Raw genomic sequence first — 14805 nt, forward strand, 5'->3', positions numbered from 1 at the left:
TATATATATATATATATATATATATATATATATATATATATATATATATGTACGTATACATACATATATACGTATACATACATACATATATATATATATATACACACACACACACATTGCATCAAATACTTGCACACAGAAACAACTGTGAATGCACATTACCAAACTAAAGACTCTACTTTTGCAAAAATGTAATTCAATTTGTAAATATTCAACTTGGGATAATTATAACAAACAGGGTCCCCCAAAACCCTCTAAGCATCATGGGTAATCCCAGGCACGGACAGTGAAATTGGGAATTGTGCATCTAAGCGCAAACCACTGTGCATTTAAACTATTTGGTTCTGTGCATTTAAGGTTGGTTATGTGTGCAAGAAATATATGCAATGTATATATAGGAGTGTACCCAATCTTTGTTATAATTCTCCCAATTTAAGTCCACATCTATTGCCAATAATATTCGAGTAGTTTACCATATGTTTATTATAATTCTCCCAATTTTACAAATTCTGTGGGTAGTTTGGTACTATGCATTCACGGTTGTTTTTGGGTGCAACAATTTATATAAACTGTGTTATATGTTTCTCCCGATATGAATACTTTCATAATGAATTGCATTTTAGCCAAAGTAGGGTCTTAACGTTGGTACTGTGCAGTCACAACTTGTTTCTGTGTGCAAGAAATTATATAAGCTGTAATTGTGCATCTAAGCGCAAACCACTGTGCATGCAATGTATAACCCACCACAATTGTTACCCCACTCCACACTTAAGTTCATCATCTGCACATGCTTCTTACACAGGTCATTAAAACATAGTCATCTGGCAAAAACAACGGCATGAACCCTACCGCACACTCGAGTTCCGCTACACTGCCTAGCCACCCGCCCATCTACGTACGAGATGATGATTACACCGCGCACCCCTAGGTTTACGACAGTATATGGATCAATAGTCTTCAAACAAACACTGTATTCAAACTACTAATAACAATCGTTCACCTAGAAGGACCATCAACTAATACTAGTCAACACACGAGGTGTGCGCCGCTCAGAGCACCAAAACCACCCCTCTCTAGTGTGCCCTCATTTTGCCTATGTCTGCCATAGGATGCGGGTTCATCACTAGTGGTGCAGACACCTACCCTTGGCGTAGTTGCAAACCCGGGGGGAGCCCAAGCAGGGGTCATTACACAAGCTCGTGAAGAGCATAACTCGGTAAGTATGTTAGTTAATCACCCTAGACTCTAACATGGTTGCTTCTACTCTATGTGGGGTTACCCAAGATGCACCCCCACTACACACTTGTGCTAATTGTTCGCACATGTTGCTTACATAGGTCATAAAAAAACGGTCATCTGCAAAAACCGACAGGGTCGGCCCCTTCGCACACTCAAGATCCCCTGCCCCACCCAGCAGCCCGTACAACTACGTACGTGATAATGTCTACACCGCCACCCCTAGGTATACGACAATATATGGATTAGTACTCTTCAAACACACTGTATTAAAATTACTCCTAACAATCACTATGCAGGTCCTGGTCCCGCTCCCAAATGGACCCACAACTAATACCAGTCAACACACGAGGCGTGCACCGCTCAAAGCATCAAAACCATCCCAGGAGGCAAATCACCCACCGACTCCAGTTGTCATGAAGATTTCTCACCATGTGGGCCCCATGGGAGGACACCCTACGTAGACTATATCGAACAAAACTTATGTGTACCGTTGGATCCTCGACAACCTCGTGGAGGGTATGTAAAAAGCTTACATAAACTCCACTGTTTAAATGGTTCGGACTTTTAAAGCGTTTCGCGTTAGCTAACCACTATATATTGTAGGAATGAGGAGATCTTCCGCTACAAGGACCACAGTGCAACGTGGGGGGATATTGCTACTTTGAAGGATGAGACTGAGGTCGACGTTGCGGTAGTGGATGCTTGGGCGTGCGTGCTAAATTACCAAGAGCTGACCAAAGGCCCTGAGTTCCTAACAGGCTCTTTGCGTCCACTATGAAAATTGTAAGTTCTCTCTGCGAAAACGTCTTCACTACTTATTCCAACTGTGCCATTTAGTAACATCCTTTGGGCACAATTGATAGAGCTTCAATTTGTGGAGAACCACACAGCTCTCTATTCCGTTCGCCTAGGGTGGTTCACTAAAGGACTAGAAGCGGACTTCAGAAACTCACCGCACGATACTTGGCGCGGGATTCACATGGTAAGTCTTTCTTGACATCTTTGCCCACCTATCGACGCCTACAGCTGCTCATCGCACGGTGGCATTTTCACACACGCCAACACGCACAACCCCACCCCTCCAAATGAGGTCTAATCTTATCAAAATTGGTAGTATTCCCAATTCTGCAATAAGCGTGTTTCTGCATGATCAGTGTCGACACGGTTGCGAAGAAGATAGACATCATCGATAACTCATCGGCTTCTAAAACAAAAGGAGAGATGTATTGCCAAACCCCAGCAAAGTTGGTAAGTGTAACGTGCACACTGGACTTCATAAATTACATCCTGTTTTATTTTCACAACGCTAACATGCCATGGAAAACTCACATTTTTGCATGTAGATTTACTCTCTACATTCTTGGATGATAAGCTTGAGACTGAACTAGCATTACAAATCAGGGAAGTGAAACCTAAAAGGATGCAGATGTCGTGGCGGGATGCTAAAAACCAAGTAGACTCTGCAGTATACACTATGCTTTACATGGAGTCGTACTGTGGCCTAGGGGTCGCGAACTAGGATGTAGGTCTGGAGAGAGAGAACTACTGGCAGCTATGTGTTTTGCGCAAGTAAATTATGAGGGAAATACTGATCAGTGACATCACCATTCACCAAACTAGCAACATCAAGTGTGCACGAAACTTTGTGAATGGGCTCACAAGGAAGACGTCTGTACCATTGAACTAAATTGCATTATGAATTTTTTGGACAATGATGTGAATCTACAAGTGTAATAATTCACGAGCTTAGCACCCTGTACAACCTTCAAATTCCTATTTTCTGATGTGGGGATTCTTGACGTGTACTTAGACACGGGATAATAAAATAAGGGATTTTTGGTATATTGCTATTATGTGATCATGTATGAGTATGCTAGTAAAAAACACCCCCCCTCCCCCCGTGGGGTAACAACATCCTTAATTCAATCGATATTTAAAAAAAAATATATATATATATATATATATATATACACAAAGGAATTTCATCCTCTATGGAAAATGTTAGGGGGTATAGCTAGGGAAGAGTGATTTCTTTTGGACCAGTAGATATAAATAAGGCTTGCACAATCTAGTGCAGGGAGTATCACTAGCACTATGTGTGTGTATGAATTTGTATACGTATATAGCAAACTTGTGCAACTACAATTATAACGACGTGCAGCCACGCCCACGCCCCCATCATCGCCCCCAATTAACAATCCTAGCAAGGTCTAATGGTAGCACTGTGCGCGATAGAGGTGAGCATCGGTCGGTTTCGGTTAATAACCGAATAATCGAAAGCATTGTTTTAGTCTTTATAACCGACTGAAACCGACCGAACATATACTTATAACCGACCGAAACCGATTATGTCGGTTTCGGTCGGTTATTTCGGTAACCGAAAAACCGAAGCTACGTAGCATTACATAAATAGAAATTTTCCAATTCAATTCAATAAATATATAGCATTATAATCAACAACAGTAGTGTGTACTGATTACTGGAACAATCAAAGAAATATCATTTTTTTTAAATAATCAAACTGTGTACTAGATTTAATGGAACAATCAAACACAAAGCAATTAAACTAGTAAGTTTACAAATTTTTTTTTATAAACTAAATCCGTGTGTTTTCTTAACATTATATATATATATATATATATATATATATATATATATATATATATATATATATATATATATATATATAATAATATAATAATATAAACATATTATCGGTTATTCAGTGACCGCGGTTATTAAAGGTTCATAACCGAATTACCGAATAACCGATTTTTTTTTTGCCTTGTAACCGATAACCGACTGATAACCGAAATTATCGGTCGGTTCGGTTTTTGGTTTTTCGGTAATTATACTCTCCCTTAGTGCGCGACACCAATGATATTACGCAACCCCTCTCCCATATAAAATAACACTTCATACCTCAGACTCACTACCTTGCACGCCTAAAATTGGTGTGGCACAACTAAAACAACCGGATGGGCGCACACATAGAACTGTGCATGATTATAGAACGAAAGCCAAACACCAAAAACGTATTAATAAATTGTGCAAAAACAACGCAGACCCTAAAACGAGGATGTATCCAAACCAGTAGTACATTATTAAATTAAAAAAAAACCCAAAGAACTACATACAATCTAGACCCCAACACTCCTACTCCAGATTCTTGTTGCGTAACACACAGTTACGGCTGTCATGACCGTTTGCCTTTCTGCATGTAGCGCATGTCCGTTCACCACGTTTCTTCAAAGTCACTGCAATTTCTCGTGTTCCTTTTAAACACTTCCCTCGACCTTTGTTTCTTGCTACCACTGGGGGACGTACGGCTATGCGATCTGCTGTGACTACCACAGAAGTTTTCAATAACTTATTGCTTTCCACGTCGCATGAGGGAACAATCAGCATCCACACTCAAAGTCTCTTTTAATGCCCTTACTGCATTAGCAACAACCCGCATACGTTCCCGATCCTCACATGCGAGGGATACACATGTATAGAAATCCACCCACACTTTATGTTGGGGGGGGGGGGGATATGGTCGCTGTCCACATTGTTACTCTTGCTATCCCCTCGGCTAGCCGGATGTACACAGGCAGCGCGTGACCACCGTGCAAGCACGTATGTCCAGGGGATCACTTCTATGCCAGTATCTTTGAGAGCTAAAAAATCATGTCTGCACATAAGCCCCACCGTTTCAAACATTTTACACATGCACTGAATGATGTTCTCATCACTATTGAACTCCACTTATGATTCGTAGCCACAATCGTCCTGTATCACGTACTGCCCAACCACCCCCGAATGGTGGATGCTCACGACCTGGCAAGAGAAACACGCACTACCAGTCTCGGATTGAATCTCATAGAACGCTCGTATGGTGTACATTGCAGCTGCATGACGCTCTATTGCCAATGGTGTTATCATCTTAGGCAGGTCCCCTTCGCACAACGCATTTAGCTTCGCCTACTCATATCGTTGCGCTTCAATTGCACCGTCATAATGGCATAAGAACTCAACCAAGCTAACATGATGGTTGGTGCAACATCCAAAAACACTATTGATGGCTTCAAACTGAGAAGTGGTACGCAACAAACCGCCCATACATACGCCCCGGAAAAACGCAGGGATCCACATCACGCGCAATTTGAACATTAGGTTAAACCAATTGTGATCCACGAGCCCAAACCGTTCCATAACTGCATGCCATCAGAACTCAAATTCCTCAGTAGTTATGCGTTCATCTCATACAACAGCATTCAAAGTACGTAGGAACTCCTAGTCCTTTACTAATACTAGCCCAACCTTTTCAACAACCTTCGACATTATATGTCGGCTACATGCAGAATCTGTGGTGTGTATGCTCAAAAACTTATGGCGCAGCTACTCTCATAGCAAGGTTTTGGTCTGTAACTGTGCAAATAGGCTCACTGCCCAATGCGCGCTTAAAGTTCTCCAACAACCAAACATAAGAGGCCACATCTTCATTGGCAAGCAAGCCAACACCGAATACCACACATCGCTTGTGATTTTCAATTCCAGTAAAAGGGACAAAAACCAATTTGTGCATGCAACCATGCATTTACGAGGTTAGACGAGCATGAGGGCATTCCTATTTAGAGACAAACAATGCCCAAAACCAGCACTTGGTACTAATATTAATATAAAACCTATGATGCTAAATAATAATAAAAATATTACTCACTTGTTAGTGTCACACGTCGTGTCAAACGACATAACATCCCCAAAACAAGCGTAACTCTTACGTGTAACACGGTCCATCCAAAATAACCTACAAAGTTGCTCTTCTACATCCGCGGCGTAGTCAAATAAAAAATCACCACACCGTTCTTGCCTCCCACGGAATTTATCAATAACCATTTGTGCATCTGCACCCTTAATTAATGGCAACAAGTCTCCTTTTAAGTTACGGAAGTTATTGCGCGTAGCACCAATATTTGAGAATCCACCAACAAGCTCACTGCACAACTTGAATGATTTAGAAGGGCCAATGTTCGCTTTAGCACAACTAGCAACAAAGTTTAGGTGGATGGCGTCCATGTTGTAGTTTGACCACATGAAGGACCGTGACGCGTCGCTGCAAAGTGGGTGCGTGTGCCTAATTTCCAACAGGTGAACAACAAACCTACCTTCATGCCCCCATTTCAGAACAACCCACGTAGGGCAACCAACCCTGTTTGATGTCTTAAGACCCGAACCCCTAACTGCTACATCATTCCCACCCCCTAGTTCGTCACACTGGCCACGCAGAACTTGTTTGAATCCCTGTCTTGAACACACCAGATGCCACACAAATGTCTTACCTGTTAGGTCCTTCTTCACCATGATTCGTTAAACATCAAACCCAACCACTGCAGCATACTCAAAGTAAAACACCTCACCATGCTCAACTATATCAAACCCCCGGCCAATGGACGGTGTTATTGAGCTCTCACAACTTGGAGCCTAGAACTTGGTGTTATAGGCAGCGCAACACCGCAATAGCCAACAGTGAACCACTAAGAAGTAAGCACTAGTGAACCAATAAACCACTAACTGACTAACCTATCGTCGTCCGTAGCCGCTGGTCGCCGCCTCCATAGGTCGCCACCTCGCCGGTCGATCGCAACTCACACTCTCGCAGTAAACAGTAGGCTGTTCTACTCCAATTAGGGATTTAGGGTTAAAGTCTTGAAGACTAGTTATAGGCTTGTTGCTTTTAGGAATTAAGGGTTAAAGACTTAATGGGCTATATTACTTATATATATTGGGCTCATGTATAAACAGGTCAGGCCTTTACATATAGGCCTGAGCCTATTTAATATAATAGGCTTATAAATAGGCCTGAGCCTGGCCTATTTACTAAATAGGCCAAGCTAGGACAGGCCATAGGCACCTTTGTAGGGGCCTGACCTATTCCCACCCATAATTGCCATCTTTATGTGATTTGCACTTTACACAATTTTTAATAAATTAAAGATGTTGTGGCTACTCTTTAATAAACCTAAAATTGTAATCACTTGGCAAAAGGGAAATTTAAAGCCTAACAAACAAACTATACTGACATGTGATAGACAGTTCCCAAGAAAGTTGGTCAAGACGAAGCTTAGTTAAATACCAACTCCTTAGACAGAGTAGCGTATCAAGGGGACTAGTAACAACAAGATTTTTAAATAAGGACCATGCAACTAGTATTCCTCCCCAAGAAACTTCCTCGGTTCATGTGTTCTCACATTCAATGTATAGCAATTTGAGATTTCCAAATCAAAATAGAGGTTCACTCATGGTTTAGGCTTAAACTGGTGGACTAAATTAACAGAATAAACATGCTTAAATTCAGGCACTACCGCAGCTAATTTTTATGCATAAAGTTCTAATTGCATAAAGTTCTAATTAATAAGGAACTAAATCCATTCTCAAACTATCCATTCTAAAGGCATAATAAAATCGCATAATGTAAAAATAAAATATTAACATACATGCATAAAATTAAATATAGTAAACTCATATATCACAAATAAATTGTATAACTAAAAACAATTTTTAATATGAGCAATATCATCAAAGTATACAATTAATATTCAAAACTATCTAGTATGACTTCAAACAAAAAAATTTGAATATAGATATATACTTTGAAAGAATCAAAACTATAAGCCCACATGGAAATGTTTTAATTGCATAAAATCAAATTTATGAGAAATAGGTTGAGTTCACAAATTCAAACAATATCAAGCTATAGTATATGTTATCATTCGTGAATCAAAATCTCACAAATCCTAATTGCATAATTAAACTTAATATTATGTACTTAATGTGATTGAATGCATAAAAACAATCTAAAGAGTATGAAAAACACCAAATATATATTCAATTATTCATACTTAACTTAATGTGGGCAATAACATCTAAACTCATAATTCAAATACTAAATAAATTATGTGATAGATGTACAATAATGACAATAGTCAATTTGCCTAGAAAACATGTTTTTCCAAAATTTTGAATTGATTCAAAATCACTCTTCAAAATAACAAAAAATTGCAAATAATCCAAAAAAGCAATAAATAGCCATAATAATATTATTATGTTAATTTGGAAACTAAATATGGAAAAAAAAATAATTAAACTGTTAACCTTTAAAACGTTTTTGGATATAACTTGAAAATTTAATAAACCTTAAAGTTCGAAAAATATTAATGTCTAGAAAATAATAATGTCTATAATATTTTCTTAAGTGAAATAATGCCACATAAATTGATTTGGAAACAATTCATGACTTAATACCATAAAAATAATGTTATCATTAATTAAAATATTAATAGTAATAAGGAGCATTATAATCTCCATTAACATTTAATGATGACAACCACATGGCAATACTTATCTTAATGTTTCCATACTCTTAAAGATAAAATGTGACTATTTCAAAAAACGGTTAACAGCTATAACAGTAATTACCAAGAATACTAAACAGTAATTAATGATTTATATACCTTAATGATGCAAATCACATATCTCAATAGCGTCGACATCAATAGCAAAGAAGCCTCCGAAATTCCTCCATCTTCACAAAGAGTTAAGCTACCTGCCGCTTGCCGCTTGACAGTAACATCGCTGCAACGCTCAATGGTACGTAACTTTATTGGTAACACTTAATTACCATTATTAATAATCACTTAATCGGTAATCTTTTCAATGTACCAAACATAATAGATTATCAAAGTAATAATTATTATGAAAGGCAATAAACTAGATTCGCCCGAAGCTTAATTACAGTAATTAAAGAAGCCAATACCTATAATAAGGCAAAAACTGTAATTAAGAAAATGCCAAATGCAAATCTCATATCACTACATAATAATTAACTAAGACTATATATTAAAAAGACTTAATATTATTATTAAGGCTTTGAAAACTATTAATTGATTAAAACATAATCAACTTAAATAATAGTTATAACTTTTAATGGCCAAAACAATTATTATAATTCTTAATAGCTTCAAATGGTAATTACAATCTAGTGAACCGACGACGTTCCTTTTGCGTCGTCGTCACCGGCTCCACCAACAACTAACAATGGCCGCCGACGAGTTCTTAGTCTGACGATCGGAATGCCAGAAAAGAATTGTGAAGCAGTAAGAGGTAACCCAATTGATTTTATATTTTTATTTTGTTTATTAATGTGGAATGAACAAGATTTCCACCAAGCGAAGGCTCAATTCAAATTAAAAATAAAAACGAAAAACAGCGAGCAGTACATATGTCTCAAATATATACACTGTAATTTGCTAGAGAAGCATGGAATTTTGTATAAGGGGATAAAAACATATAAATCTCATTGTTTTCCAGAAAACAAAAATACAAATATATTTTAAAATATATATATTTGTTGCTAATTAATCAACCAGACAGAGATTAATAGGGCTCTGATACCAAATGTTAGTATTATATTATCTAATATAAGAAACATAAATATGAGGAATTTGACCTCGTAACAGCGGAAGCTTTAGAATCGTTTGAATACCATAGTTGTTGGAGTTGCCAATGGTAAACCTGCATGATAATGTTAGTGTTTTGACTACCACTTTCTCCTGAATACTAGATGGTGTGTGTATTCTGAATACGGAATCAGTGGAGGACTATATTGCTTAGAAGCTTACATGCCATTAATATATAGGCAGATATTCAGTTAAAGCTAAACTGAATATCTAAGTTACTTAACTGACTAAATCACTAATTGACTTAATCATCTACTTGCACGACAACCACTTAATAATATAATATATTATATTATATTATATATGAGAAAATACTTACAACGCCTTCAGACTGATCAAGTTTTTAAAGTTGGTAGCGAAATCTTGCAAACCAAAACTCATCATCCTCTGATAAAACAAAAAATTTTAAAACAGAAAGATTGTTGGAATCATGGTATCGGGAAATGAGGGTGATGAGGATAGAGTTCTTCATTCGTACGTGTACTCATCACTTCCTAAAAGTTTAAAATCTCCCTTAGACAAGCAACAGAGGTGTAAGACTTAAACTTAAGCGATACAAAAAGATGTTACATAATTCTCAAGTTTCTCTGTTGAATATTTTTCTTTTAAAGATGTTAGACTAAGAATAATATCTGAAAAAGATCGTGAGTCTTGAATTCACAAACTTAAAGATTTCTACTTAACTTTAATCATATTAAAACTTAAGCAAAAGAATAAATGAACCTGAAACTACGACAACCAGGATTGTTAACGCAGTTCGGAGCAATACTCCTACGTCTGTGGGGCCACTCACAAAAACCCAATCCATTAAGAGACACAAAGAATTACAAGAAATAAAAATATCAACACCATTCAACAATGGACTACGTTGAGTACAAACTTATTTCTTCAAAACTACAGTCGTGGATGAATTCGTGCAAGCCAATCACCAACTCTTCATAAAGCCGCATAATTGAACTGAACATAAACCCGCAACCTCCAGCATCAGTGTTGAAGTGTGATTAATAAAGCCATAAATTAACTCTTTGTAAACTGAAATAGGATAAGAAATGTAGCTAATTAATTTAATCTGATTCCACTTCCAATTCTCTCGTGAGCCGTGTCCAAAAAAGAGAACCAAAGCTTTCCTTTTGTACTAAAATCCAAACCCACTCTTGGCTGTAAATTTCCACAAGTTAAATCCCAATAATAACTCATTGTTGGTTTTATGACTTATGGGTAGTCAAAGGCAGACCAACACTACCTATTATAATGGCGAGAATATAAGAAATATGTAGGAAAATATAGCGAGAGAATATAGGTATTGTATTGCTCATAATTGCTTGTCCTTTCTCCGTGTATAGAGGGTCTATTTATACATATTTTGGGCCTAGAACCCTACAAGGAATAAGAATCTTGGACCGCCTCCAATTGGGAGTCCAGGTTACATTGTGACTAATAAGCTCTAATCTTGCTAATATTATAAGTGTTAAGTCTAATCCTTATCGAACTCTTCGGTTGCTCCGTGTTGGGGCTCCTTCTTGGGCTTTCTCGATCAAGTTGTTCTCTTGGGCCGATCCAAGTGGCTGGGCTTAGTGTATTATCCATCATCCAGTCCTCCACTTTCTTGAGATTTTGTGAATACAAAGTCTCGGGAAAGTATAATTGTGCTTTGATCAATCTGTAAATCAAATTTTTATTTATTTATTTTTATTATTATTATTATTTTGTCTATAAATACCCCATTCCACCTTCATTTTTCACTTCTCTTCTCTCTCTCTAACTTCTTTCTTTCTTTGCTTACTACATACTGATACCGATAAGTCTTCGTGCTATTTCCCCTCCTTCTCCATTTTTTTTTATTTTTTATTATTTATTTATTTATTTATTTTTTGTGTTCGGGACTACCGGAGTGTGCCGGCCGTTTCGTGTGGCAGCCGGCACCGGCCGACTGCCCATGCGAGGCAGTCAGCCCAAGGCTGACTGCCATGGCTGACTGCCTCACGCATGAGGCAGTCAGCCTCACAGCTGACATATATATATATATATATATATTATTGTTATTATTATATTTTTTTTTGTGCTGGTTTTTTTCTTCTTCTTCTTTTCTTTCTTCTTCTTATTTTCTTTGCTCTTTTTTTTTTTTTTTTTTTTTTTTGATATTTCGCAGGTACGGTACGGAGTCTTTGAAAAATATTTTTATCTTTTCCATGCCCCAAGCGATAGGAACATGTTTCTCGTCATCCAGTCCTCCACTTTCTTGAGATTTTGTGGATACGAAGTTTCTGGAAAGTATACCGAGGGATTATCCTCTTGTGCTCATCTTCCACCGAGCCAACCTTTGAGGCAGTCGACCGAAGGTCCTTTGAGGCAGTCGGCCGAAGGTCCTGACTAACTGCTTGGATACTGACTGCCCTCACCACCATCTATTTTGACAACTCCTGAAAGATACGCACTAACTGGTCAGCCGGCCTCATTACGAGGAGTACCTCGTTGCGAGGGTGACTTAAACTAACCACTGCGCTCCGAGTGGGGCTCCCTTATGTCTCTATTGTGAGTCTTCCATTGCCTAGTGAGTATGCGTTTTTTCCACACCGTGGTGGGAATACGAGTCTGCCAATGGCTAATGGGTATATGTCTTCCACTCGGTGGTGGGTATATATATCTTCCATTGCCTAGTGAGTATGCGTTTCTTCCACACAGTGGTGGGAATACGAGTCTACCACTGCCTAATGGGTATATGTCTTCCACTCGGTGGTGGGTATATGTCTTTCATTGCCTAGTGAGTATGCGTTTCTTCCACACGGTGGTGGGAATACGAGTCTGCCACTTGCGTTTCTTCCACACGGTGGTGGGAATACGAGTCTGCCACTAGCTAATGGGTATATGTCTTCCACTCGGTGGTGGGTATATGTCTTCCATTGCCTAGTGAGTATGCGTTTCTTCCACACGGTGGTGGGAATACGAGTCTGCCACTGGCTAATGGGTATATGTCTTCCACTCGGTGGTGGGTATATGTCTTCCATTGCCTAGTGAGTATGTGTTTCTTCCACACGGTGGTGGGAATACGAGTCTGCCACTGGCTAATGGGTATGCTTCTTTTTTTTCATTGCCTAGTGAGTATGCGTTTCTTCCACACGGTGGTGGGAATACGAGTCTGCCACTGGTTTTTTTTTCTTCCATTGCCTAGTGAGTATGCGTTTCTTCCACACGGTGGTGGGAATACGAGTCTGCCACTGGCTAATGGGTATGGGTTTTCCACTCGGTGGTGGATAAGTCAGTTGGTCTGTACTAGTAACCATACTTTTGTTATGCAGCTATTTAGAGTTAATAAAATTTCGTTGTGAAGCGGACGAAATTAGTAAATACATATTATGAGTCTAACTAAAATTGTAAAATACGCCATATTCGTCAGCTTAGGGCATTTCTTCTTGTTCTGCTGTGGGTTCTAGACTGTCCTTAGCTTCTTTCTTGGCAGTCCTTTTTGTAATGGTCTACACCTGTAGATCCTGACTCCCTATTTGGCGGCACGTGAGGAGGTAACAGGATCGCGCCGCCTGGCGATCACATTTGGCAGTCCCTACCCCTTCAGGTGTTCGGAATTTCAAACATAGGTGCTCAAGCGATACCACGGCTCCCAGGTCCTCCAAACCAGGCCTTCCCAATATTATGTTGTGTGCAGATTTCAAGTCTACAACCACGAATTCCATATTGATGGCCCGTACCCTGGGGTATTCTCCGATCTCTATAGGCAGGGTGATGCAACCCTCTGGCTCTATGCTGTTTCCTGTGAATCCTGCTAGAGGTGTTCTCACCTGGTATAGGTTCTCCTTGGTTAGTCCCAACTTGGTGAATGTTTCGAGATACATGACATTAACACTACTGCACGTGTCCACGAATACCCTTCGAACTGTAGCTCCATTGACGTCCATTGCGATCAGGATAGTGTCCCTATGCGGGGTTGGACCATCGGGTAAATCGTCATCTGAGAAGATAATGGGGTCTCTTCGGCCCCTTTTGGGTGGTGCTCTATGTTGTATTGCCCCTATGTATAATTGTCTAGCCCAGCGTTTCCTCACCCGAGCGCTGTCCCCTCCTACTGGTCCCCCGTAAATCATGTGGATTATGAGTTTGTTGCGTTTCCCGCTATGATCGTCTTGCTCCTCTTGGGTCTCCCTTGCGATCCTGGGGGCTTCACTTCGAGCTTCGGCTTCGTGCCCCGTGGGCTCTATCTCGTGCATGGGCATCTCCACTTGTCTTGGCCACTGGTTCGGCCCCACAGGCGGTCGGCCCCCTTGGGGCGGTCGATCTATGTTTCGTCTGAGGGCTATTCTCTTTTCTATCAATCCCTCGAGTTCCTTCCACAACGTGGTACGCTCCTCCGTGATATGGGTTGGAGATTCATGGTACCTACAATACCTTTCTTGTAGGCGTTTTGTTATGGCGGATCTTCTGTCAACCGAGGGAGGCGTACCTCATGCCCTTGTCCCTTTGTTTTGGTGATCGGTCCACAGGACGCGTTCTTGTCTCCTCTATTGGGCGTTTCTCCCGCCGCCTCTGTTTTTGTCGCAGGGCCTCTTCTGTTTCGGCGTACCTGTTCGCCCTTTGTATGGCTTGGGCGTACGTCTCCGGGGTATCTGTTCGGAGGCTAGCGAACAGATCACCCGCCTTTAGGGCTTCCATAAACAACGTTATAGCCGTCCGATCATCTAGACCTTCCACCGTTTGTATCTCTTTCTTCCATCTTCCTAAGAATTCTTTTAGGGTCTCAGTCTCTCCTTGCTGTACAGCGGTTAGGGCCGTGAAATACCTTTTGGCCCTCACGCTCCCAGCGAAGTATGTCAGAAATTGCTCTCCCAGAGTTCCAAAGCAATCGATAGTCCGCGGAGGTAATGACAAAAACCATCGTTGTGCCGCCCCTTTCAGTGTTGAAAAGAATACTCTACCGTACATTGGGTCTTCCGCCCTTAATATCATCATCTTTGCTTGAAAGTCAATTAAATGATCGCTGGGGTCTTCCGTTCCATCATATGTAGTCATTGTTGGGCATTGAAAATTCTTAGGAGCGCAATATTCTTGTATCTCT

General features: G+C 39.8%; 1 protein-coding gene and 1 long non-coding RNA gene across 4 annotated transcripts; one reads left to right on the plus strand and one right to left on the minus strand.

Annotated features, from left to right (window-relative positions):
* Positions 1-1122: 1122 nt before the first annotated feature.
* LOC115997185 lies at positions 1123-3072 on the plus strand. Of its 3 annotated transcripts, none has more exons than XR_004093702.1 (6): positions 1123-1216; positions 1338-1462; positions 1536-1755; positions 1843-2221; positions 2394-2487; positions 2583-3072. It is a non-coding gene; the product is annotated as an uncharacterized LOC115997185 (long non-coding RNA). The 3 variants fall into 3 exon arrangements; XR_004093701.1 differs by having other exon boundaries at positions 1843-2022; positions 2103-2487; XR_004093700.1 differs by having other exon boundaries at positions 1843-2487.
* Positions 3073-5142: 2070 nt separating this feature from the next.
* On the minus strand, positions 5143-6899 carry LOC115997299 (protein FAR1-RELATED SEQUENCE 5-like). The gene is made up of 2 exons (XM_031236831.1): positions 5943-6899; positions 5143-5805 (listed from the first exon to the last, which is right to left on the minus strand). The coding sequence occupies exons 1-2, from the start codon at positions 6583-6585 to the stop codon at positions 5612-5614; spliced, it is 837 nt and encodes a 278-aa protein (XP_031092691.1). The 5' UTR covers positions 6586-6899; the 3' UTR covers positions 5143-5611.
* Between the last annotated feature and the right edge of the window lie 7906 nt (positions 6900-14805).

This window comes from Ipomoea triloba, chromosome 11, assembly GCF_003576645.1.
Source record: "Ipomoea triloba cultivar NCNSP0323 chromosome 11, ASM357664v1".
NCBI classification, from domain to species: Eukaryota; Viridiplantae; Streptophyta; class Magnoliopsida; order Solanales; family Convolvulaceae; genus Ipomoea; species Ipomoea triloba.